This window comes from Hibiscus syriacus, unplaced genomic scaffold (genome assembly GCF_006381635.1).
Source record: "Hibiscus syriacus cultivar Baekdansim isolate YM2019G1 unplaced genomic scaffold, ASM638163v2 tig00113725_pilon, whole genome shotgun sequence".
Taxonomy (NCBI): domain Eukaryota; kingdom Viridiplantae; phylum Streptophyta; class Magnoliopsida; order Malvales; family Malvaceae; genus Hibiscus; species Hibiscus syriacus.
In genome coordinates, this window is record NW_024063471.1 from 14295331 (window position 1) to 14322033 (window position 26703).

At 32.2% G+C, this 26703-nt stretch overlaps 1 protein-coding gene across 1 annotated transcript in view; it reads left to right on the top strand.

Moving 5' to 3' along the window:
- The window catches only part of LOC120187692 (synaptotagmin-3-like), a 35720-nt gene extending 9893 nt beyond the window's left edge, over window positions 1–25827 (top strand). Inside the window, exons 2-11 of the mRNA XM_039191350.1 lie at window positions 21555–21653; window positions 21826–21876; window positions 21974–22097; window positions 22192–22310; window positions 23140–23241; window positions 23318–23392; window positions 23526–23602; window positions 23962–24211; window positions 25165–25530; window positions 25690–25827. Of these exons, the coding sequence (XP_039047281.1) occupies window positions 21555–21653; window positions 21826–21876; window positions 21974–22097; window positions 22192–22310; window positions 23140–23241; window positions 23318–23392; window positions 23526–23602; window positions 23962–24211; window positions 25165–25530; window positions 25690–25827 (1401 nt within the window). The remainder of the gene's footprint in view (window positions 1–21554; window positions 21654–21825; window positions 21877–21973; window positions 22098–22191; window positions 22311–23139; window positions 23242–23317; window positions 23393–23525; window positions 23603–23961; window positions 24212–25164; window positions 25531–25689) is intronic.
- The last annotated feature ends 876 nt before the right edge of the window (window positions 25828–26703 follow it).

Sequence of the window (26703 nt, forward strand, 5' to 3'; positions counted from 1 at the left end):
GGTGAAAGCGATGCTAAAGTGTAATTTAGTGCTTGAGGATTCATGAAGGACTTTCCAAAATCAGGAAGTGAAATATGGGTCTCTATCAGATATGATCAAAATTTGCACCTCGTTCAATCTCATTATCTCACAGATGTATAGCTGAACCTCTCTAGGGTATAGTCCATCTGAAGTGGAAGAAAATGGCTCGTCTTCCTCAAACAATATACTACAAACATATTGCATCGTATATCTGTCTAGCCATTGATAACTTATTTACAAAGTCAATGTTTATCATATCCCACTTCCACTATGGAATCTGAATAGGATGGAGCAAGCCTGAGGGAACCTAATATTTAGCTTTAACTTGTTAGCATGTTAGGAACCTAGAGACAAACTCGAATACTTCCTTTTTATTGCCCGGCCACCAATATAATTGTCATAACTCTTGTTACATTTTGTTACTACCAGGATGAACTGAAAACGAACTATAATGGGCCTTGTGCAAAATCTTACTATGCAATTGCTCCTTTAGAAGTACAAACAAGTGACCCCTAAATAATAACATTTTTTCTCTCAAAGTTTAAAACTTGGTGCCTTACCTTGGTCAGACTTATACCATTCAAATCCTTAAACGATTTTTGACACTCTATAACCCCTTAATATTGTTTACTAACTCTGTTTCAACTGTCAATTTGGATAACAATGGCCACAACTCTGCCATTGATTTCCTACTCAAGGCATCCATGATTATGTTTGCCTTCCCCAAGTAGTAGTTGACCACAAAATCATAGTCCTTTAACAATTTAACCCACCTATGTTGTCTCAAGTTTAACTCATTCCCGAAGAGGTAATGCCTATTAATCTTTAGAGTAAAGATTAGTGATGTGTAACTAAATAGAGTGAACTCTTTACTCTATTCTGGTTGAGTCAAAATAGGGGCATGAGTTAAAATAGCCTTTAACCGATATAATATCTTTTATCCTTTCTCGTTCCACACAAAAAGAACTCATTTTTGAAGTAATGTGGTCATATGGGCAAGAATCATCGAGAAACCCTTAATGAATCGATGATAGTACCTAGTAAGACCTAAGAAACTAAACACCTTAATCACATCCTTTGGTGGTTCCTAATCCACTACCTCTTAAATCTTTGGAAGGTCAACTCGGATGCCATCTATTTCCACGACATGCCTTAAAATGAAATCTCTAATAACCATAATTCATATTTCCCAAACTTGGAAAACAACTAGCGCTCCCAAAATCGTTTCTAGAACAATACAAAGATATTGATTGTGTTCTTCTTTAGATAATGAGTACACGAGGATTTCATCGATGAAAACTACCATGAATTGGTCTAAGTAAGAGTTGAAAACCTGATTAATCAAATCCGTTAATTTCACTAGGGCATTAGTGAGTCCAAACGACATTACTAGAAATTCATAATGCCTATACCATATTCTAAAAGCCATCTTTTCTATATCGACGTCCTTAACCTTCAACTAGTAGTATTCTGACCTTAGGTTGATCTTGGAGATCATACATGCTCCCCTAAGCTAGTCAAAGAGATCGTCGATCCTAGAAAGAGGATAACAGTTCTTAATGGTCAACTAATGCAACTATATGTAGTCAATGCATAACCTCATCGACCCATCTTCTTGACAAAGAAGTCTAGTGCTTCCTACAGAGAAATGCTTGGTCAGATAAAACATTTCTTTGGTAACTATTGGATTTGGGATTTTAACTCCTTTAGCTCTATCGGTGCCATATGGTAAGGAGTAATAGACACAAGGATTGAACTTGAAAATACTTCAATAACAAACTCCAACTTTTGGTCGGGTGGTAACCTTAATAGCTTCTCTAGAAACACATATGGAAGTCTCGTACAGTACATATATGCCCTAGTGCTGAAACTGAAATTTTGGTGTCAACCACCTGAGCCAAGAAGGCTTAATAACCTAGATCAATCATTCTTTGAGATATTACAACTGAAACAATTCTTGAACACCCTGATTTCTCACTAGTCCTTACTACTTAGGTTCCATCTACCCCTCTGAGCTTGAATTGTCTAACTTTGTATCTCCAACTAGCTTCGTGCTCAGATAACCAATCCATTCTTTAAATAATGTCAAATTCCATGAATAGAAACTCCATTAAGCCAGTTGGGAAGATCTGACACTGGATCTTCACTAAACAACAAAGATGAACCTTATAAACAATGACATCTAATCATATGGGACTATACACTCAAACTTCTATTTTTAAGTCCTCTTTTGGGATGTTTCTCTCTATGACAAGCTCAGAACAAACATAAGAGTGAGTAGATCTTTGATCTACTAAAGTAGTAACTAAAATCAAAAATATTGTAGAGGTACTTGAGGTCACATATGTTGTGTCATACTCCTCCTGAGCTCTGACCGCATACTGCCTCAAGGCTAGCCATGGCTCAGACCCAGTAAGAGACCTGACTTTACCTCTACTAAAAACAATATGGATATGACACGCCCACCTCTCAAATACCCAGACCTCTCTGAATTAATAGTATGAAACTCTGGGTCGACACCATAGCTACATTGTATGCATTTGGGCAATCTCTGATAAAATGGTCTAGAGAGCCACAACTGAAGCAACACCAACCCTGGAACAACTCAAGGTTACTATTCCTACATGACTAGCAAACTGGGTGGGATGGGGTCCTTACGGAACCACTGGCGCTCACCACAAAAACTGCAACACCCCTTTCTCGTATCTATCACCGAACACTAGTCAAAAATGTCATATGAAACTTATGAAACTTTCTTTATAGAAAATTAGTAAAAATTTATTTCTTTAAAACTATTATTACTAGAATAAAGAACATTTAACTTATTCTAAACTATTTTTGAGCAAAATTATACCAAATACTTATAACATATTCATACCAACTAGAAAATCAAATAAATTATATGGATGCCATTACTAATACTATAGACTTACTTCTTCATAGGTAAGATTTCAAGTACTTCTTACTCTGATATTTGCTCTTTACCAACATATGAAAATCATCACAAACTAAATATAAACTTAGTGAGGCATAATTAACAATACAAACTAAAACATATCAATGATATAAAATAAATCACATAATGAAGATACAAAACATATCATATGATATTATATGAACACATAAAATGAACTTATAGCAAAGTCAATTTCCAAATCAAAGATACTTGAAATCATCAAGTCAAATATAAAACATTTTATGCTAAATCACTTTTAGTAAATGGAAAGTTTAACGTTCTCGCTTATCTATCATAACCTGCACTTTTAAAAATTTCTTTATTTTATAGCCCAAGGTATATAAATGAGAATGCAAGGTATGGGAGTCACTAATATTGTAGTTTTAGTGCTAGTCACTTGTACAAATACCATCATCATGTATTAATATACCAATAGTTAAGAATACAATAGTATCAACATCACTCTACTATGTATTGTATTCCTAAGAGTACAATAGTACCATCAACACTATACTATATACTCAATGTAGTTGTTGATACTTTATGGTATGTCAACTATACCAAGGACTCTCAATGTACATACAATGAATATTTCCATTAATTATCACTTGTTCTTGAATTATCAAAGAATACATTATATCAAATATTTAAAAAAATAGTACAATGGGTAGTTCATACCCTAAATATTTTGTTTTCGCATAACATGAATATATCATGAAAATATCATTGATATTTTACCTTTTTGAGACGTAAATAGCATGTGCTTCATATGATAAATATCATAATTAACATGCAATATAATATATTTGATTAATCTCAAGCCTTTAAAATAGCATATACCATAAAGGTAATATAAAATGCATGATTTACCACTCAATTCCCTATTTTGGCAGCTTGTAGTACTCTTAAAGAACTATTTTTTGTATTAATCTAAAAATTAAAATTATATTCCCTTTATTACACTAGAAACTAGATTCGAATGAAAATCTAACCGTATAAATAACTTTTTCTAGTTCAACATGCACAATTTATGGTGAATTTTATAATCTAATTTACATAATCTATTTATAGCATAATTTACTGCCATGTTTTCTAACCTATCATCAGTCAAAAACTTATATCTTCTGGTATACACTTCAAAATTTGTATCTGTTTGTTTTACAAAAACTAGATTTACATACAAATATACCTGTATAAGAATCCATTTCTAATCATTTTTGTAGAATTTATGGTGATATTTCAAATATACTTTCAAGATCCTAAAATCTAGACAGATTTCTTTATTTTGCATCTTTAGCTTATTCACTAATTCTATTAATATTCTAAAGATAAACTTAACCTAAATGTATGAATAAAAAAGTCACATAATATTCAATATTCACTTCTTTCCATGTCAACTCAATCATTGGCTTATCGCAAGCCAATGTTTAAATTTAACATAAATACACCATACACATGCACTCACCTCGAAATATTAAACATCAACCATAATGTAATATTCCCGAAAGCTTTATATGAGCTCTCATCCTTTCCTTTGTTAATCATTTCACCTTGATTGAGCTTGGATGGCTTACACACATCAATTACACAACAACTAAAATCAAAGACATATGTTAGAATCTATTCTAACCATGCGTACAAATAAAAGAATTCTTTGAAAATTCTTTCGATGCTCAATCAAAACTAACTACATTTCATACACTTTAAAATAACATTCAATATAAAAATTTCACTAAAACATTATTTTATCTTTCTTAGGGTTTCAAGGACCAAATTACGATTTTTCATATTTCAATTCCAAATTTAATAACTTTACCATCAAAATGAAGCTTAGGTGATGGAAAAAAAACCTGAACACTTCAATTTCATCAAAACTCTAAACCCCTAATTGAAAACCCTAATAGTCAAATATACCACTATGTGTTCACACTTGAATGTTTTCTTCAAACAAAGTTCTAAATCTTGTACAACATTTAATCATCCATAATAAACATAAAAACAAGCTTCAATAAATTTTCCCTAATTTTTTACTTCATGGCCTAACCTTTTATATCAACTTATCCATGAAATTCATCTTGATTCAAACATTGGGAAAATGATATAAATTATTAATCCTTTAAGTCCAAGCCTTAATCAAATTTTATCCATAAACCCTAATATTTATTTCTTCAAATTCTATAGTTCATAACAACCAAAACCATAAATTAATGGTACCAAATTTAAGAGAATTCAAAGAAGAAGAAAATTTTATTTCATGGCTTCACCTTATATTTTAACCAAAATGCTTAAAAAATCAAATGAAAGTGTTTTCCCATTTAGAAAAAAAATGACAACGAAGAGAACAAATTGAGGAAGTCTTGAAATTTCTAAAACAATTAATAAAGCCATTTGTCATTTTTCAATAAAATGAATAAAAAATTAATTTTATTATAAAATAACCATTTTAAACTTAAAATCCAATTCCAACCATTATGCCACATGTAGGTATAAGATTAATCCATGGAGGTAGTAGTTACTAACTTTGCCATTATAAACTCTCATAATTACAATCTTGCAATTTTTCATCCAAAGACTTAGCTTTAACATGGAAATTCAACATAAATCCGATGGTCCATATTAAATCTTATTATTTTAAATTTTGCAAATCAATTTTTTTCCTTTTTTCTATCATCTAACAAAATATCTCATATTTTCGATTCGATCCGATTATCCAAATTTTTTCTTGAACTTTAACACTTTATAACCTTTAGCACAAATTCCATATAAAAAATTCGAGTAACACCAAAATGTCATTCTTGAGGGTAAACTATTAATTCATGGGGATAAAATACCTATTTTAGGAAAATTACTATTTTGGTCCCTAAACTTTTCCCAAATTTATACTTTGATCACCAAACTTTCAATTTATTCATTTTGGTTACTAATGAAAATTTTGAGTATTATAATTCTCCCCAATAAGAAAAATTTTTCCTCAAATTTTTGGTTGTATCATTTTCAAATAGATGAGTTCCCAAGTAGCTTCCTCTATTTTATGATTCCTTTGAAGAACTTTAACAAGTGAGATTGTCTTATTTCATATTTCATTAATTTTTGAAATTAGAATCTTTATTGTTTCTTCTTTATTAATTAGATTTAGTTGTATTACAATTTCTTCCAAAGTAATAACATGAGAAAAATCAGAACAATACCTTCTAAGCATCTACACATGAAAAACATTATGAAACTTATCCATGTTTAGAGGTAAAGCTAGTTTGTGTTCTACTAGACCAAGTCACTTTACAATCTCATATGGAAAAAATATCAGACTCAGTTTTTTCGTCCAAAGCGTAACACATTCTTTCAAGGTGATACTTTAATAAATACTTTTTCACCGACTTAATTTTCGATATCTATCCTCTTTAGATCTAAATAATGCTTTTATCGAACACCAAATCTCTTAAGATTATCTTGAATCACCTTCACTTTATCTTTGACCTCTTTGATTTAATCGTGACCGATAATACCATGATCCTTAAGCGTAAACCAATTTAAAAGAGTTCGAGACTGTTTTCCATAAAGTGCTTCATAAGGAGCCATATTAATACTCACTTTGTAACTAATTTTATAAGCGAACTCAATTGAAGTCAAGTACTTTTCCCATGAACCTTTGAAATCAATCAAATGTCTTATGTATATCTTCCAAAATTTGAATAGTTCTTTTGTTAGAGTGTGCCCAAAGACCAATCGTATGATGATTGTAATAATACATTCGTTTACCGATTTTATTGAATAAAGGCATTGCCACTATTATTTTTAGTTATATGTTTGTGTTTAAAATAAACTGAAATATAATAAAGTCCATATAATAACATTACTATTATTAAAAGATCCATAATCAAGTATTATTATGGGCATGGACAATGATAATACGCTTAAGACTAACATGTTATTGATTGAAGACAATGAGTTGTCATTGACATAGAGATGTCAGAATTGATACATGATTATATTGTTAGAGAAAAATGTATTGGATTGACCCACCATGAGCATATGTCTTGGATTATTATGTAACAGTCATAACATTGCTCATGGTGATGACTATATGCATGATCCTCAGACTTGAGATCAATGTTATCCCAACATATATTGTTATATGTTTTGATACAATTAAACATGCTCCGTAATTGGTTGCACTATAAAGATTGTTATTGAATATATCTCGATATATGTATTGGGTGCGTATGATTAAGATAGGATTTGTCCTTCCTACATAATAGGAAATATATAACATGCCACTTGATTGAGTGAGACTAGAAATGCATGGCCATGCTTGAATAAGTTGATATGAGATATCACGAATTATTCGTTAATTACAGTCTACTTTATATATCAAGAAACAATAGATGGGCTATACAAGTGTGACTATTCCAAGACTTGTGCCTATTCTAGATATAAAGGACGAAAGGATGTAATACATAAAAGAGTTAATCACAAAGATGATACGTCGAATCATAATTTCTTGTAACTTAGGTGACAATGATATATTGCTAGATGTCACTCATTGTATGTAATATTAGAATTGTTCTAATAATTACTACTAACGTTACAAGAACCTATAGGGTCACACCCTAGGATTGAAATGAGCAAAGATGTACAATTTATTGTATGTTACTAAAATATATCTTGAGTTAATATATGTATAGCTGATGACATATGATTTTAATTATTCCAAATATAATAAGTAAACATTAAAATAATGTAATTTTGATTACAACTCTTTTAATCGATATTTTATTCGAAATAATTAAATAAGAGTTTAAATAAACGTTAAAGACTATAATTCAGATTTCAAGTCTTTAATGGATATTTAATTTGAATGAATTAAATAATATTTTTTATTAATTTGAAATAACTTAAAATCCCTAAGAGTTTAGGGTAACTGGTATATTTAAAGTGAGGTAAGGTCTAGCAACCTCTTCTCTCTTTAGCCGTTTTTCTCAAAATTGTTTCTAGAAAAAGTAAATTTTGCTCACAATCGGGTGAACTAAGTAGAGGCCGAGATGTGTTTTTTGTCAAGGCTTACAATTCGAACCATTCGTGATCACCATTAGTCGTTGTTGCCTTTGTTGTTTTTCAAGGAACCCATTGTAAGTATTTGCATCCTTTTCTCCCAATTTCAATTTTTCGTACTTGGATCGCTGGTGAGACCATCGAGTTTTGTTTTCACTGTGCCATGGGGTGTGCCGATGGTCTCAACAGTGGTATCAGAGCTACTAGTACGATCTGAATTCGGGTTAAATTCTTGGTTGATGTGATATGTATGAGATGGATGTTCTAATTTTGTCATTTTTGGTGAATATGTATGATATTATTGTTCGATTTTATAACTGTAACAAATAATATGTAATTTGTTAATCTATTTTGTACAATCTTTATGTTGCTGTTGGATTTTACGAAATTCATATGTCAATTGTTGACATGATGATTCGTGGGTGTGCGATCATAGATCGCGTTTGGAAGTGGAACAACGGTTGTTCCGATACAGAAAACCTTCGGGATTGAAAATCCCAAAAACACGATTTTGTTGATAAGGTCAAGCACGCAAGAGAGATATAAGACCTCTAAAGCTCTATTTCAAGCAAAATGGCATAATGATCTCCTGTAGGAGCTCATGTCATCAAGATGATGGGCTACATCCAAACGTTGGAAATGTTGGAATTTCCTCTCAAAGATGAATTGGCTACCGATGTTATCCTACAATCGTTGCCAGATAACTTTAGCCAATTTGTCCTTAATTTCAACATGAATGAAATTAACAAGACTTTGCCAAAGTTACTTGGTTGTTACGAACTACTGAAAGTAACGTGAAAAAGGTTGGACCTAAGCCCATTCTGATGGTCCACAAGGACAAAGGAAAGGGAAAGAAAAAGGTAGCGACAAAGTCTAAAGTCAATGGTAAGGACAAACCGAAAGGAAAAAATGCATTGAAACCCGAAGGGGGAGTTAGCAAGGAAGAAAAATATTTCCATTACGATAAGACCAGACACTGGAAAAGAAACTGCCTTGTTTACCTTGAAGAGGTCAAGAAGGCAAAAGCAAACAAAACGTTTTTGTTTCAGGTATTTATGTTATTAATGTTAATTTGTCACCATATACTTCTTGGGTATTAGATACCGTTGTGGTTCTCATATTTGTACTTCTTTACAGGGACTGCAAAAGAGAAGGAATCTGGCTAAAGGTGACGTAGACCTACGAGTGGGAAATGGAGCAAGAGTTGCTGCATTAGCTATAGGGACATATGTTTTATCTTTGCCTAGTGGACTTGATTTAAATTTAGAGGATTGTTATTTTGTGCCTAGTTTGACTAATAACATTATTTCTATTTATTGTTTGGACAAGATTGGTTTTGAGATTATTATTAAGAATAATTGTTGTTCTTTTTATCTCGATAATGTTTTTTATTGTTGGACACAATTGGTTAATGGTCTTTATATTTTGGATCAAGAAAACACCATTTATAACATAAATACTAAAAGATCAAAAACAAATGACTCGAAACAAACTTATCTTTGGTATTGTTGTTTAGGCCATATAAGTGAGAAACGCATATAAAAAATCCATAAAGATGGATTCTTAGATTCATTTGTTTTCGAACAATATGATGTATGTGAATCTTGGTTGCTGGGACAAATGACTAAAGCTCCTTTTAATAGTAAAGGTGAGAGAGCAAGTGATTTATTGGGGTTAATACATAGTGATGTATGTGGACCGATGAATACACAAGCCAGAGGTGGATTCCATTACTTCATTACTTTCATCGATGGCTTCATTCGATATGGGTATATTTATCTTATGCACCATAAATCTGAAGACCTTGAAAAGTTTAAGGAATTCAAAAATAAAGTACAAAGTAAACTAGGCAAGAGTATTAAGGCACTTCGATCAGATCGAGGTGGATAATACTTAAGCATATAGTTTGATGAACTCCTGAAAGAATGTGGGATTATTTCGCAGCTTACTCCACCTGGTACACCACAATGGAATGGAGTTTCTGAAAGAATGAATCGAACACTATTAGACATGGTTCGATTGATGATGAGTCATAGTGATCTTTCGACTTCTTTTTGGGGACATGCACTTGAAAAAACCACTTTCACACTAAATTGTGTTCCAACTAAATCAGTTCAAAAGAAACCATATAAAAATATGGATTGGGAAACGTCCTAGTATGTCTTTTATGAAGATTTGGGGTTATGAAGCTTATGTAAAACATCAGATGTCTACAAAGCTCGAACCTAAATCCCATAAGTGCATATTTGTTGGATATCTTTTTAGTTATCTTTTGGGTATCGTAAGGGTACAACATCTCTTAGTCAATTGTGAGGGCCAGGGTAGCTACAAATCCATCATATTATTCGAAGTTTTATTTAATGAATGATTTGATGGATGTATGAAACAAATGGAATAAAACATGAATGTATGCAAGAGGGATTAATCTTCTAACATTGAAGTAGAACTTTATTGATAATAAAACTCTAGTAACATCTTAATCTATCAATTGCAAGCCCATATCCTAATAGTTCTTCTTGGAGTCTTAGGATCCCCATGTTCATTCTACCCTTTTCTATCTCGAATTCTTGCTTGGACATTTCCATATCAAATATCTAAAAATTGGGCTGTGAAATCTTCAATTGGCTAGCAAGGAAAAAGGCCTCTAACCCATTGATTTGGCTTGCTCTCTAATCTAATTATTCGAGTGTAACATCGTCAGAATACATGGCCAAATCTATCTTGAACGTTTTCTTCCATGCATATGATAAATTCAAAACTTGCTCCAAATACTTGGATTCATCATAAGTGATGTCTTGTTCATGAAGACCGTGAGTGACTGTGATAAATTATTGGGATTCGTATTTTCATTGTAATAATAATGACGCATAGCTATTGGCTCTCTATAGACCAATAAGTGGGACCCACATCAATTTTCCACACTTGTATAATATTGACAAAGGAAACATCCATGGGGCTCTCCAAGTTACCTTATCCTTCATCAAATTCTGAAAAAAAGACATTCTATTGTTCTGTACTACCATCTTCTGGCCAACATTTTCAAATGAATTCCACGATCGGGATCAACATACTTGGACTTGGCTGCTTTCTTATCTTTTCACCATCCTGGAAATGACTTTGAATCCATACATAAAGAACTTATAAACACCCAGTGAAACATTCACTCTCATGCGTTAAAAGAAGTTCAAAAATCTAATAGTTTATACCAAGATAGCTAAGGTGAGATTCACCTTTTTATTTACTTAATGAATCGGTCAATTTTCATTGCCTCGACGTGTCCCAAAATCTTTGAAAATATTACCAACCCATAAATAGAAAAAGCAAACAAATCCATGGCCCTTGGTTGATCTTTATTTTTTGTAATTTGTAAACATAGTAAATCTCATAAAAAGAAAAGGTTCTCATTCTTCTTAATGATGTACTTGTCTATCTCCTCGACCTTCTAACTCAAAATACTAGTCAATTTCCCTCTAAACCCTAAATTCTTTTCCTTCCAATAGTTTTTATCTGAATTTGGCAATTCTCGATGCAAGAAAATGGCATACTCCTCGATGGTGGGGTGAGGACATCTTGGTTAAAAGTGAAACATTTGTATGATGGATCCCAATACCTAACAATCTCTTTAATTAGATTTTCATCAACTACCATTAGAAGGAGTAGGGAAATATCCCCATATTTGTTAGAAAAGCTTGCTCTTTCTTTGGCCCCCAACTCTTCCATATCTCTAACAATCCAAACACCTCTTTCAGTTATAGCTTTAAGTGTATTTTCCCTCGAAGGTATATTTCTAATTCAGTCTTCAAAGAATCCATATTTTGTCAATGAAGCTTTGCAACCCATTTCTATCATTTGTGTTTGTTTGATGTTCCCCGCAACCAGATAAGGCCACCTAATAATTCATGATCAATAATTTACTCTGCTTCAGAATATCAACACACCAATGAAAACGATGCAAAAAAAAATGTGATGCATGCAAAAAGAAAAAAAAGAAACGAGTTAGTCCATAATAAGATAATATCAATAATACAGATGCACTTATTTCGGGTAACACTGAAGAAAGTGTTTACTAGGGTACGCTACATTCATGGTTCGGTTCTAAAGTAAGAGGTACTTAAATTATCTTTGTTGATGCCTCCTTAAGCTGCCAAACCTTACGGATCAAGTTCAATTAGAGGGATTCATTTTCAGATATGCAATACGATGGGTTACTCACGAAGGTATAGATACTTTGTACCCAGAAATAATCTACTAGCCCTTACGGAGGGTTACTCACAAAGGGATGACAACTATCTCTCATTTAATTCGGATATAACTCGGGTAGAAAGCTCATGTTATGCACAGGAAATATATATTCGAAAAATTAAAATAACATAAATTTAATATCATAACAAATAAATTATAAAAAATGTAAACAAATATTGAAAACAAAAATATTATTGATCAAGAAAAATTTGAGCACTCTAAAAAAATTTCCTAGCGCAGTCACCAAGTTGTAAGCACCTTTTTTTAACCATATATAAATATTAGTTACATACTTTTTAAAAGCTTATGGGAGAAGCCACCAATCAATTTAGGTGTGATTGAATCACTAAAATTGTTTAGGTCTACGAAAACAACTAAAATTGGGTTTGGGAGAACAATTACGTGTGAGAAAAGATTAGCACCCTCATAACGCATGTAAAAATGACGTTTACTTGAGCAAAAATATTTTGCTTTAGTTCATGCATGCAATTAATGCACTTTTATATTAATAACGAATTCTTAAATTCTCATGGATAATTTAGAATTCTCGAATGGCTAAGAGAATCAAAATTACATTCAAGTACTTAAAAAATTCATATATTAATCTATAAGAATTTAAAATGTGAAATCTTCAATGGGTAATCTCAAGCATTCCCCAACATCTCGAAAAAATTGAAAATTTTATCTCATTGAAGAAGACACTTTGATTTTCATATATTGTGCTCAAAACTCAGAATTTGTAGTGCTTTAAAACTACGGATTCTATAACGTCTAATAAAATTTAGAAGTACTGCTTAAAGTTAGAAAATCATAGGATTTCTTTGTAATGATTTTTAAGAGTTAAATATACAGTCTTTCATTAAATAACCTCAAAATTCTTCAACGTCTAGAAAAATATCAAAACTCCAATAAATCAAGATCATTCTTCGTTTAAATAATCTGATGAAAATATTAAAAATATATGTCATTTTTCTTTAAACTAGATGCAAAAAATAAACATACAAAAGGGTTCACTAACTATTTTAGATTCTAGAAGGTAATATTCTCAGATCATAACATTGAGTACTAAATTCTATAACTAAGTCTATAATACCTAAACTAAGTACACTATAAAAAAGGAGAAATGGACTAGATGTAATTTAAAAGGCTCTAACTCATTCAACGTCTAGAACAAAAAAAAATTGCATTGAATATTTCAATTTTATTAAAAAAAAATGAAAGAATAATTAATAATAATAAATTAAGAACTAAGAAATTGCTAAAACGAAATAAAATAAAGTATGGTGTTGAAATTTTAAAAAAAATAATGTACTAAAATGTAAATTGTTTGAATTCAAAAACAAAAGAGAAAAATAAAGATTAAATTGAACGAATTACAGAATTAATTGGTTGAAATTAAAATATTGGAAAGCAAAGTAATTGAATTAAACAAAAGAAAATATGAGTATTGGAATGTAAATTAAAGTAATTTAGAGGATAAAATATTGAATGATGGAAATTTAAATTGCATTAAATTAAAATGGGATTGAAATTGTAAATGTATAAAATTAAAGTCACTGTGAGGTCGCAGGATAATTTTGAAGCATATTAAATGTTAGTGATTAAAATCAAAATAGTAAAAATGTTAGAGAACTAGGGAGAATAATGTAAAAACAAGCTTAAAGTTGGAGGACTAAAATGCAATTACCCATTAAACCCTAGATATTTAAACCATCTTTTTGCTATTTTGAGTAATTTTGTTTCTAACCAATAAAAGTTATATTCTTATTTTGTCATTTTTTCTCTCAACGCCCCCTCACCTTCGGCTGACACTCCTCAAAAGAAGCAAGAGCCAAGGTTGACCACCGTACATCGATGTTGACTTCTATTCCGACCGTCATCCACGATGGCAAGGTGCACCTAAATAAACCCGAACTATGTCTAAAATCACCTTTTGTCTTCTCCAGATATAAAGATAAACACCCCTCGACGATTCAACTCCCTAATCTTGGCAGCCTCAACTCCGTCGAGATCTCGAGCAACCGAGGTAAAACCAGCAATCCTCCCCTCTCCCTACTCTATTTTCCAAGAAATCGCACACGCAAAATACTTTTTTTATTTCCTTTTTTAATACAAGAAATCTGAATGGTCTTTTACAATATTTGGTAGAAGTTTTTATAACCTTTCTTAGGATTATGAAAGAGAAACAAAAATGCTTTCATTTTGTTGCTTTTCTAACAATCTTTTTGCTTGTTTGCACATGGTGGCTCCAATGAGATTGGTGTGGAGGTTTGCATGCTTGGATAGTTGAGGCATTAAATGCCATAAATTTATCGAAATTTTATCTCTACTCAATTGAAGTCGATAGTGACTTGATGATCAACGATGACTTGATCATGAGGCGTCAGCTTGAGAGTCTTTTTGGTGGTGATAACGGCTTGAGAAGCTAGTGGTCTTAAATTTAGGGTTTAATATTGATTGTTGCATCATCAATAGATCCAACGACTAAGATGCTTAATGGATAAGGTTTGGGATGTCCTAAAATATATGTGCTTTTAAGGTTTTTTTATAACATTTGGGCTTGGTGCTTTCTAATATGGGTTAATTTTATATAATAATATATTAGTAGTATAATAAAGGTAGGGGAGATAAAATTGTGGATTACACGTATATATTCAAATTTATAAACTTTCATATTTTTATTATTTTGATTTAAACTATGTCACAGAGCTCCATATTATGAAAGTATTCTTTATAATTATTAAGAATGTCTATTTTGGTAAGCATATCGTGCTTTGATATGAAAATGAAATATGTTTTAAAATATTAGGGGTTACCATAACAATCCAATGTGGAACTTTAGATCTTTATGGATTTATGGTATTACATTTAGTATTATCAAAGCTCAGTGGATTAGTTATAATAAGGTTTCGGTGAATACATGCTCCTAGGTTCTGAAAGTTGAATCCCTAAACCCAACTTAAGAGTTACAGCTGAATCAGGATAATCACACTAAACTCATAAATAGTTTATAGATGAAAACTAGTTTAACAAATCATTTTAAAGAGAAATATTTGTCAGAAATAAAATCAAAAATAAAATCATGCAATAATTTAAAAAGATTGGAAGCAAAAAATTTAACCTCACAAAATATGAAATTGAAACTAATATGATAGCCAAACCGGTTATACATCTAAATAATTTTAAAACAAAAACAAAAAATAGAATTAGCTACAAAGCTCAGTGTGCCCTCTAAATACAAATAATAATTCAGATATTTCAGACATGATATAAAAATAATGAAATAATCAAGTACAATAAAACCATATGTTTATCACCGAAAAATCATATAGAGTTTCTCATAACCTTACCTTTTGTCATACACGAACAAAATGGAAAACATCACATGTTTAAAGGAACCTAAGACCACCAAAGTGCGTCCAGAGGGAAAAAAGAAATCAGGATGGGGACGTTATCCTCCGAAGAAGAGAACAAGTTAACCTCCAAGGAGGAACTCATTAGAAATCAGAAACAGGACGGGAATGTTACCCACGTTAGAGGATCCTATACAGAATCAAGATGGGGATATAATTCTATACAGAATAATGACGTGGATATAATCCCATACAGAACCAAGAGGAGGATATAATCTCATGTAAAATTACAACGGGGATCAAATTCAATGAATAATCAGGACTGGGATCAAATCTCATGTAGAATCAGGATGGGATTCAAATCCTATCATATGTATCAAGGGAACATACCTATACCAACTAACAAATACTCACTAAGCTTTACATTTTCCATGAACAGTAGTAGTAGGTCCTACAGAACGGAAACCTAATGATAATATATTGTTGTAAAAGAACTGAAGTAATACTTAATTAAACTGAATCAACTAGTAATTCAATTAATAACACTCACATGTATCTTGAATCGAACATACAAAATCAAGCTGAGCTGAGCAGAGGTGATTCAAACTTATTGTGGAATGGTGCAGAGACATGTAACCACCTTCAAAATTTAATATCAGAGCATAATACCATAAAATTCATAATTTACTTGACATAACTACACTATAAAGTACTAAAACATGAAAATATAGAGCTTTCTAGTTAGAATTTGGCAAAACAGACTGATACAGTTCAACCTAGGCTCACTTGGATGGATGGTGAAGTCAAGGTTGTACATTTAATTGTTTCGATCTAGGAAAGCAACAAAAATCCTGCACAAACAAGAAAGCTCAAAATAAAATGGTTAAATGCAAGTAATGAAATGTAAAGATAAATATAGAAACAGAATATATATATATAAGTTGGCGATATGTTTAAAGAAAATGAAGAAGTATGGTAATGGAAGTAGAAGGAAGGTGATGGAGATAAAGATGAAATGTAGTATCTCAAAGAAGACTCAAACAAGAACCAATATTAAAGAACAAAGACCCAGACTTTATATTGCTTCTTTAAGGGGTGATAAACAAGGACTTTGACCCACTATTTATAAAGAGATAGGAACCATAAGTATCAGGGTGAAATAGATAGGGGTGACGCCACAAGCATAAGCTTGATAAGTCAATAAAGTTCACTTAAGAACTAAAGAGAGAAACGATCTCACAAATATTTGATTAAACAAAATGAATTGCCTTTTACAAGTGAAATGAGAAGCTATTTATAGGCCTAAGAGTGCATGTTGTGAATACAAAACATTTAATGAGTGAACCTTCATGGATAAATGTTCATCCTTAAGTAGATATAATGTTCGGGCCCCTGTGTAAGTTCATGGACTAATTAAATAACTGAATGTTCATCCATTTAATTGAACACATCTTCATAGCCGAATTCATCCTCTCTTGGTGTGGACATGTTGTTTCATTTCCTTGTATAAATTTGGAGGAATGTATCATTTTAGGTTCAGCCCCCTTTGGAATGCATGCACCAAGTGTGAACGTGACTCATAGGCTCCCTTCATGCACTTGGATTTGGTGAATGCATTTGAAAATAATGCATCCATCTCCCTTGAATGTGAAAAAGTCCTTTATCCTCCTTGTATGGTTGTACACGCCATAAATGGATTCATGAAGGTGGAAATGCATCAGGTGTGAACATGGCTCTTCATTTGGTTGTAAATCCCGTACTTATTTCTAGCCTACACTATCTTCATTAAAATGGGCATATCTTGAGCTCCCAATATCAGATTGATATGATTTAAAGTGAGTTGGAAAGATACGATATAGGGGATTAAATGTTAAGAAGAATTTATCACCCAAAGATTCTTGGAACATGTTCAAAAATGGGGATCTCTATGAGCGTCGTGAATCTGTCCATTGGATTACCTTGAATGTACCTTGTAATAAATACAAAAAGTATATAAGTTACAATGCTCAAGGAAATGAATAAGTATTAAGTAACATTCTAATGCAACACATGATTCCATGGCTAATATAATAATGCAATTTATATGATAACATAAGTAAGGAATGTGTAACATATGCATGAAACAAGCTAATTAAAGATGTGACATGCATGAATATCATATAGGATGCAAACATAGGACAATATATGAATATTCAAGCATAGTTTAGAATGTCAAAGCATGCTTATAACACATATAAAGCATATATGAGTAAATAAGTAATAAAATATGGAAGAACTCCCTTAGAATCATCTTGGAAGAACTTCAAAGTTGTGAGCATGTTTTGTTTGAACTTGATGGTCGGTAGGATCACATCATCCCCCCTTCTTTATGGCGATTTGTCCCCAAATCGATGCTTGGTACATAAGGGAACAACTTTGATTTTCGTTTGAATGGAAATTCTTTCATTCTCATCTTGCATCGTTTTCTTTGCTCAAAATGCTTCACATGTTCAAGTCTTCTCTTTTGAATCAACAATCTGAAAAATAAAACAAATTTAGAATCAAATGAAAGGAAAGGATTAAATTCATGAATGAATGAGTTTGGGCTCTTAATGTTCTCCATGGGTAGGTTCATTGAATCTTCCATTTCATAATGTTCATTCGATCTTGAGTATGGGGTGAATGTACTTTGAAGGTTAATGAACATGTTCTTTATAATTTTAAGTGACACATCTTTTGGAATTTCAAAAGAAATTATGTTTGAATCATCTTGAATGTCCCTTTGAATAACCTGCAAATTCAAAGAACGAATAGAAGAAAAAAATTATCAGTATAAAGCAAAACTTCCTTCTCCTCACATTTTTTTCTCTCATGCTCATGTTTTTCAACACACTCATCTTCACTCTCAATGTTCTTACTCTCATCTTCAATTACTCTAATGGCTTTCTCACGAAAAATCACACTCTCATTTTCAACTCCAAATGTCTTGTTTTTCTCACAATGTTCTTCTTTGATTTGTGCATGTTCAACTCCACTATATCTTTTAACCATAACCTCACTTGCAATCTTTTCATTTTCTCTTCTACACACACTTCCCCCTTTTCTCCCAAATTCAATCTTTTCAACTTTCTCATTTTCGACTCCAACGTTTCTGACATCAATTTTCTCATTTTCATTTTGATCTCCCTCCACTGTTATTTGTTTCTCACGTGAAAAATCTCTTTCAACTTTCTTCATGGCTTTAGTTTTATTTCATTCTTCTATACGTGATTTGATGATAACTTGGCATTCATGGACTTGATTTGGGCACATTGGAACCAACGTGATCTTTCTCAATTGGTGTTTGAATGAATACTTGTTCGAGAACCCATCATACAATGCTCGTTTATCAAACTGCCAAGGACGTCCGAGGAGTAGATGGCTTGAATTCATGGAAACAACATCACACAAGACCTCATCTTCATATCTCCCAATTGAAAATGACACAAGTACTTGTTCTATGACTTCTAACTCTTCATCTTCATTTAATCCTTGCAAAACATATGGATTGGGATGTTTGAATGTTATAAGCCCCAACTTCTCAACCATGTATGTGCTTGCAAGATTTGCACAACTTCCACCATCAATGGCTAGAAGGCATACTTTACCATCTTTAACATTTACATGGCAACGAGTATGAAATGCATTCTCTCTTTGTTGAATGTTCTCCATTGCTTGGGAAGAGGAGAGATCAAATAACATTGTTAGTAAAAAAATGAAATGTGAAAATTAAGACCTTACAAAATTTCACACAACAAAACCTCACAGTCAATCCAAAAGAATTTGTGATGTCACTCCACTCAAGCACTTGTGTTTCACTTGGGAATATAAATTGGCTTTTTCAATTCCCCTTCTGATCTCGCACACTCTTTTAGCCTTTTTCCACTAGTTTCTCTCTTGCAAAGTTCTTAAAAGAACTAACTCGAGACCTTTCAAGTGCTATGGGTGTCGGTTGAAAAGTTCGTTAGGGTAGAGGGAAAAATAGAAGGGTAGAAAGATTAAATAATGAAGGGTGGTCTTATAAAAGGAAGAACAATAAAGAAATGTTCACTTACTATGCAAAATACTCACCACCTTTCTAGAAGAAACAATCAAAGTTTTTGACGACTCTTTTAGGATCGGTTGGAATAATGATGTTGCTTGTCACCTTTGGCACTTCTTTGCATTTTGCTTTCTTTGTTTCCTTTCTTTATTTTTTATTCACTTGGAAAGGCTGAATGAGTTTCAGATTTGGAAGGGTTGTTTCAGGAATGAGGTAGTAGAGTTCTTCTCCAACGCGAATCCTGTCGACAATTGGAAGGGCGGCAATGGTTGAGACCAAGGTTTGGGGTCAAGATTTTTTAAGTTTTGAGTCTCAGATTTAGAGGATTCAATAAATTTAGACCAGATATTTCAGGCCCGTATAAATTTATTGTTACAATAATTATTAGCTAAGTATATAATGAAAGATTTTGACTTTTATTTTTTGCGATGTAATGAAATAAAAAAAAAATTATTATAAATGGGATGTCATGAAATAAAAAGATTTTATGAATAAAATCTTTGCAAATCCGCTACTTCAAATTTCCTTTAAACATGGCCCCCAACCTAACAATGGCTCTTAACCGAGTATAACAGAATTTCAAACAAAATAAATTAAAACTATATCTAAACATTTTAACAAATCCCTCATTTTGAGACAATTATTTTTTCCATTTTGTCTCTGAAATCGATCCCATTTTTTACCTTTTTTCCATGGTTTCTTGAATAGAAAAAAACAAAAAGCAAAACAATAATAAAAGAGAAGCTGGTAAATGGCAATTTTGAGTACTCTGGCGGGAATTATTGGCTTTGGAATTGGAGTTCCTTTTGGACTCTTTCTTGGATTTTATTTCTTCATTTACTCTAAACCCAAAATTGTTCAGGTAAACAAAGAATTTATCCCTGCTTCAATTTTTGTTTATTTACTTTTCTTTTTTATCATCCTTATTTAGATTTCAATCTGGGTTTCTGTTTGTTTAATTATTTTCTTTATAACCTTTACAAAGACCATTTTCTCTTTGTTAGGTCAAAGTTCAATGCTTTGTTTTTTCATTTATTTACTGGTTTTGGCATATGAATGTTTGAAAGCCTCATTGTATTTTATATTAAGGTTTTAGATTTCATTTGCGTACTTATTTGTTTCTTCTAGGCCTTAACAAGAATATTTTTTCTCTATTAATCTCTGGCAAAGTAAAATTACATCTCCATGTTTTTTTTTCACATTTACTGGATTTTAACTTAAGAACATTGTATTGCAAATGATATACAACATTTTATACAAGAAAAGTATCACTGCTTGAACATGAAATTCTAGCTTTTAATCATAAATATAACCTTTATTTTTTTTAATTAATATGAAAAAGTATCCATGTTTGTTGTAGTTGATAGATTTTGAATTGTAAAATAAAAGTTGTTTGAGATGTTTGCTCATTAAATCCTTGTTTCCAGGCATAAAGAGGAAATTGTTTGGCTGTTTTGAATTGTTATTTGGAAAGGCAGGAATGGATCGAAGGGACTAGGGTAGCATTCCTAAAAATTTCAAATATATTTTAGATGTTTTCTTTTATTTTTTATTGATAATATGTTTTCGCTTCTTAGAATTTCATAAGTTCATCCCTTCCTAAAATTTTAGAAATACACTCCCAACATAAACAAGAATTTAAATTTCTTTAGTATTCTATGAATTATCACATGAATTAATCAATAACTTCAAAGTTTAAATCACGGTAACCATTTCAAAATTTCAAATCAAACACTCTGTTTCTTTTTACTAGCCCTTTAGCTTTAGAAAAAATATTGAAAACCATAAGGTTTAATGTTCCATATTGACAGAGATGTTATTTTGCAGTTAGATTATGCTTGTTTTAAGCTCTTATGTGGTCTACCTTATATAGGAACCAATCACAAGGAGCCTGAATGAGCTTGATAGCACCGCTTTGCTCAATCTTCTTAATGATATTCCATTATGGGTAAAATGCCCTGATTTCGAGAGAGTAAGCATTTGAGATCTTTCTTAATTCGGATTTCATTTTTCTTGTTAAATAGAGTCATGGAGATATAACATGTTCATCCTGGATTAATCGATCAGTTAATGAATCTTTGGACTATTTTTTTTAAATGCATGTATTAAGAACTTATGTCTAACACATGAATATAATGATGTAGGTAGATTGGCTGAACAAGTTCATCGCTGATATGTGGCCATACCTTGAAAAGGTTGTATGATTACTCGATCAATTAGTGGATCTCTCGACTCTATTTTTCATATTTCAATGATTCAAATATCAAGCTGGGTTTTAACTTGAATCCACAGGCAATTTGTTCTTCAGTAAGAAGCACCACAGAACCCATGTTTGCAGAGTATGTGGGGATGTTTCATATAAAATACATTAAGTATGAAAAGTTAACACTTGGAACACTTCCTCCTGATATTTATGGTAAGTTATTTGCTGTCGTTTACAAATATAACTTTCAAAAAAAAAAATGAAAGATAAGGGTTTATCTGATTTTATTGTATTTCACCGTTTGCAGGTCTTAAAATCATCGAAACTAATGAGAACGAACTAGTCCTTGAACCAGCAATTAGATGGGCTGGCAATCCCAACATAATTTTGGCTGTGAAATTGTTATCTTTTCGAATCACAATTCAGGTATCAATAATTTTAAGTAAAGTTATGTATGGATACAGGTACGATGGGATGAAGGGACAATTACTCTTAAAAATATCAAATTCTTATATATTTTAGATATTTTCTTTATATTTTTTTTGTTAATAATATATTTTGGTCCTAATATAAATCTTGCATGAGTTCCTATATAGATTTATTAAATTAAGAGGGTTGAGTTTTTTTTAATTGGGTAAAATACACAAATGGTCTCCAACTATAAGGCACTGATTTATTGAGCTATCGACTATTAAAAGTTAGAAAACGATCCCAACTATTAAAAGTTACAAAGTGATCTTCCGACTATATGGTGTTGCTTTGTCGAATCCTCCGACTATTAAAAGTTACAAAATGATCGCTCGACTATTCATACTTTTAAATTCATCATTTTATATTAAAATATTGGCGGTTGTCTAAGTTAGACATTAACATATTGACTGTGACATGATAAAATCTGATCCCAAAACCGTTTAAGTTGTATTTTATGAATCAACTCTCCGTTTACATTATCACATCAAGCCAATGCTTGAAACATTATGTCGTTGAGCTAGTGATTGAAAGCAATGGCGGTGCTCGTAGATATTATTAAAGTATGCTTTTATCATATCCCAATCAAAAGGTTAACGTTCAGCTTAGACGGCCAACAACCTTTTAACGGAAAATGACGAGTTTGGAACATATAAATAGTTAGGTGACTATTTTGTAACTTTTAATAGTCGGGAGACCATTTGTGTATTTTACCCTTTTAAATTTAGTTTAGAGACATAATCTCTTTTCTGTTTGTATAAGTTTGATTATTTGTTCTTGTTCACAGATTGTAGATATACAAGTACTAATGTCACCAAGGATAACATTGAAACCTCTTGTACCAACCATACCATGTTTTGCAAATGTTTCAATATCTCTACTGAAAAGGGTTGGTCATACTTTCTAAATCTTAAACCCTAAAAAATGGTTATTATCATGGATGATGTTTTACCATGTTGTTGCAGCCTGAGATAGACTTTGGAATGAATGTTCTTGGAGGGGATGTTATGTCTGTACCCGGACTTTATCATCTTGTCCAGGTGCTGTACCGGTAATTTCAATGTTATCAAGTATTTTTTATTATATATAGAGTATGAGCAATATAGATGGTTTATATTTAAAGAACCTTCAAGCTTATTGTGTAACTGAACTAACTTTTCTAGTTGCCTGCAGAGAACAATTAAAATGCAAGTCTCAAGCCTCTATCTTTGGCCACAATCATTAGAGATTCCTATTCTTGATCCTTCAACGTAAGTTGTTATTTACTTGTAGACTGTTTTGTTTGTGCATACATTCTTGCATTATGTAAGGATGAAAACTGGGTGATGACGGGGGCGACCTATGATTAAAATAAAAAGATAATATTTAAAATACATAAAATTATGAAAATTCTAGGGGACGATTGCTCCCAATCACTGCCTTGGATCCATCCATGGATGAGTACAAGCCTACAAGGTACCTTTGAATTTTTAACCCGTTACCGATATGAACCCAATTTAACTTAAGCTATCACAAGTACAAGTAACATAAATTAGAGCTGTAGTATATACATTGTAGATTAAAGAAACTATAAGTTATTGGTTAAGTTGAGATTTTGGTGTTCCCATAGAGTGGCTATAAACAAGCCGGTGGGAATACTACACGTGAAGGTTGTTCGAGCACATAAGCTCTTAAAGATGGACTTCCTGGGAACATCAGATCCTTATGTCAAATTAAGGCTAACCGGAGAGAGTTTGCTTGCTAAGAAAACAACAATCAAGAAGAGGAATTTGAATCCCGTTTGGAATGAGAAGTTCAAGCTCATCGTCAAGGACCCATCTTCTCAAATTCTTCAGCTCGAAGTCTTCGACTGGGACAAGGTTCTTTTTTTTTATTAATTATTATTAGGATAAAGTACACAAATGATCCCGACTATAGGATGGTTTTTTGTTGAGTCCATCGAATTTTAAAAGTTATAAAATGATCCATCGATTATAGGTCACTATTTTGTGAGTCTCCTGACTTGTAAAAGTTACAAAATGATCATTCAACTGTTCATATATTCCAAACTCGTCCTTTCCTATTAAAAAATTGTCGATCCTTTGAGTTGGATGTTAATATGTTGACTAAGATATAATAAAATTTGATCACAAAGTCTCAAATGACTATACTACTCAAAAGATTTTGGGATCAAACTTCATCATATCTCAATCAATAAGTTAATGTCTAACTCAGACGAACACCAACTTTTTAATGAAGAATGACAAGTTTGGAACATATAAGTGGTCAAGACCATTTTGTAACTTTTAATAGTTGAGGGACTAAAAAATAACACCCTATAGTCGAGAGATCATTTTGCAACTTTTAATAGTCAATGGACTCAACAAAACAATACCTATAAGTCACGGGACTATTTGTGAACTTTACCCCTATTATTAACGGAATCAAAATTCAGAGATAAAACAATAGGGTAAACTATTCAAATGATCACTTAACTATGAGTTGGTGTCAATATGATCATTGTACTTTTAATTTTGTGAATATGACCAGATAATTATTTTAGTAGTTTCAATGCAGCCATTTCCTGTTAAAAGCAGATGGTGTAGCTGATGTGAACCTCTAACTCACTCTTAGTTAATAACAGTTACACTAGCTACGCTGTCTATTTTAAACGGCAAGTGGTTACATTGAAACTACTTAAATAGTTATGTGATGATATTGTCACAATTGAAAGTATGATGGTCCTATTGATACTACCCTTATAGTTAAGTAGTCATTTGAATAGTTTACCCCAAACAAAAAGAGATCTATATGAATTGTGTTGGTATTGCAGGTGGGTGCACACGACAGAATGGGAATGCAGTTCGTCCCTTTGAAACTTCTTACACCCAATGAGAACAAGGAATTCAAACTTGATTTGCTGAAGCACGCATTCAGTGCCGATCCCACTGATAAGAAGCAACGAGGGAACATTGTGATCGAGCTCATGTATGCGCCGTTCAAAGAAGACAACATCAAAGTAGATAGTCCTCGAAGTGGGAGTAAGGAAAACAGTTTCGAGAGACTAACTGAAGCTGATGTTTTAACTGGTTCGGGTTTGCTTTCTGTTACAGTTCAAGGAGCGGAGGATGTCGAAGGTGTACGCCACAACAACCCCTATGCTGTGGTCCGATTCCGAGGAGAAAAAAAGAAGACCAAGGTCTATTTCTTCTTTCAACTCTTTTTTTTTTTTTTGCTAAAAGGCATAAGAGGTTCTATACTTTAGATAAAAAATTAATGTGGCCGTCCAACTTATAAAACAAACCATCATTTGACTAACGTTTTTCGTCGTTTGACCGTTACTGTGCTGATGTGGCAGTCCATTTGTCATGTTACCAATTTAGCCCATCTGCCACTATCAATCACTGTGAACTGCAACGTCAACATAGTGAAACGCCACGTCAGCATCGTAAACTGTCATGTCAATACCGTAACGGTCAACGACGAAAAATATTGATCAAAGGATCACATTGGACTTATTTTCTCGATTGGAGAGCCACGTTGAGAGAAAAAATAATACGATGGCCACATTTTTTTAAATACAAGGACTTTTAATGCATTTTTGCCTTTTTTTTGTTTGCTAATTTAGATAGTTATGATCAAAGATTTAAATTGCAATTGTGGTCGTATTTTCGGATCGTTACGTTTATTATTATTGTAGATATAGCGAATGCTACTACAATCTTTAAAAATATTGTGATTATGCGCAATAATTGTTTCTAATGATATCTTTCCTGCTTTATAACTATTCTTATTTCGATAACGTATTGTTCTTTAAATCTCTAATTACGATTCAACAGTTTGCGACATTTCTGAGTTGTAGAATGGTGTTTTCAGAAGCTCAAAAAAACACGCAATCCGCTATGGAACGAAGAGTTCCAATTTATGGTAGAGGAGCCTCCTTTGAATGACACAATTCGTATCCAAGTTAATAGCAGGCGAAAAGGCATCGGTTTCCATTCTAAGGTACATGCTGATTTTGGGAGAATAGCAGTTCCCTCCAATTTTGTTTACAAAAATAAAAGTATAGTGGATGAATCAGTCAATCCAATGTAGTCCTTTGACCAACAATGGTTAGTTCAAGTGGTAAGCACCGTAAACTATCACAACACTGTAACATTAAGCGACGAAAAAACATTGGTCAAAGGACCATATTGGATTTATTTTCTGAGTTTGAAGGCTACATTGAGAGAAATATAATATGATGACTATATTGGGTTTTTTTCAAAAGTATAGGGACCTCTGATGTCTTTTTCCCTAGATTTTTTTTATTAATTTTAAATAAAAATCAAACCAAACCCGCTTAAAATAATATTCGAATTGAAAATCGGTC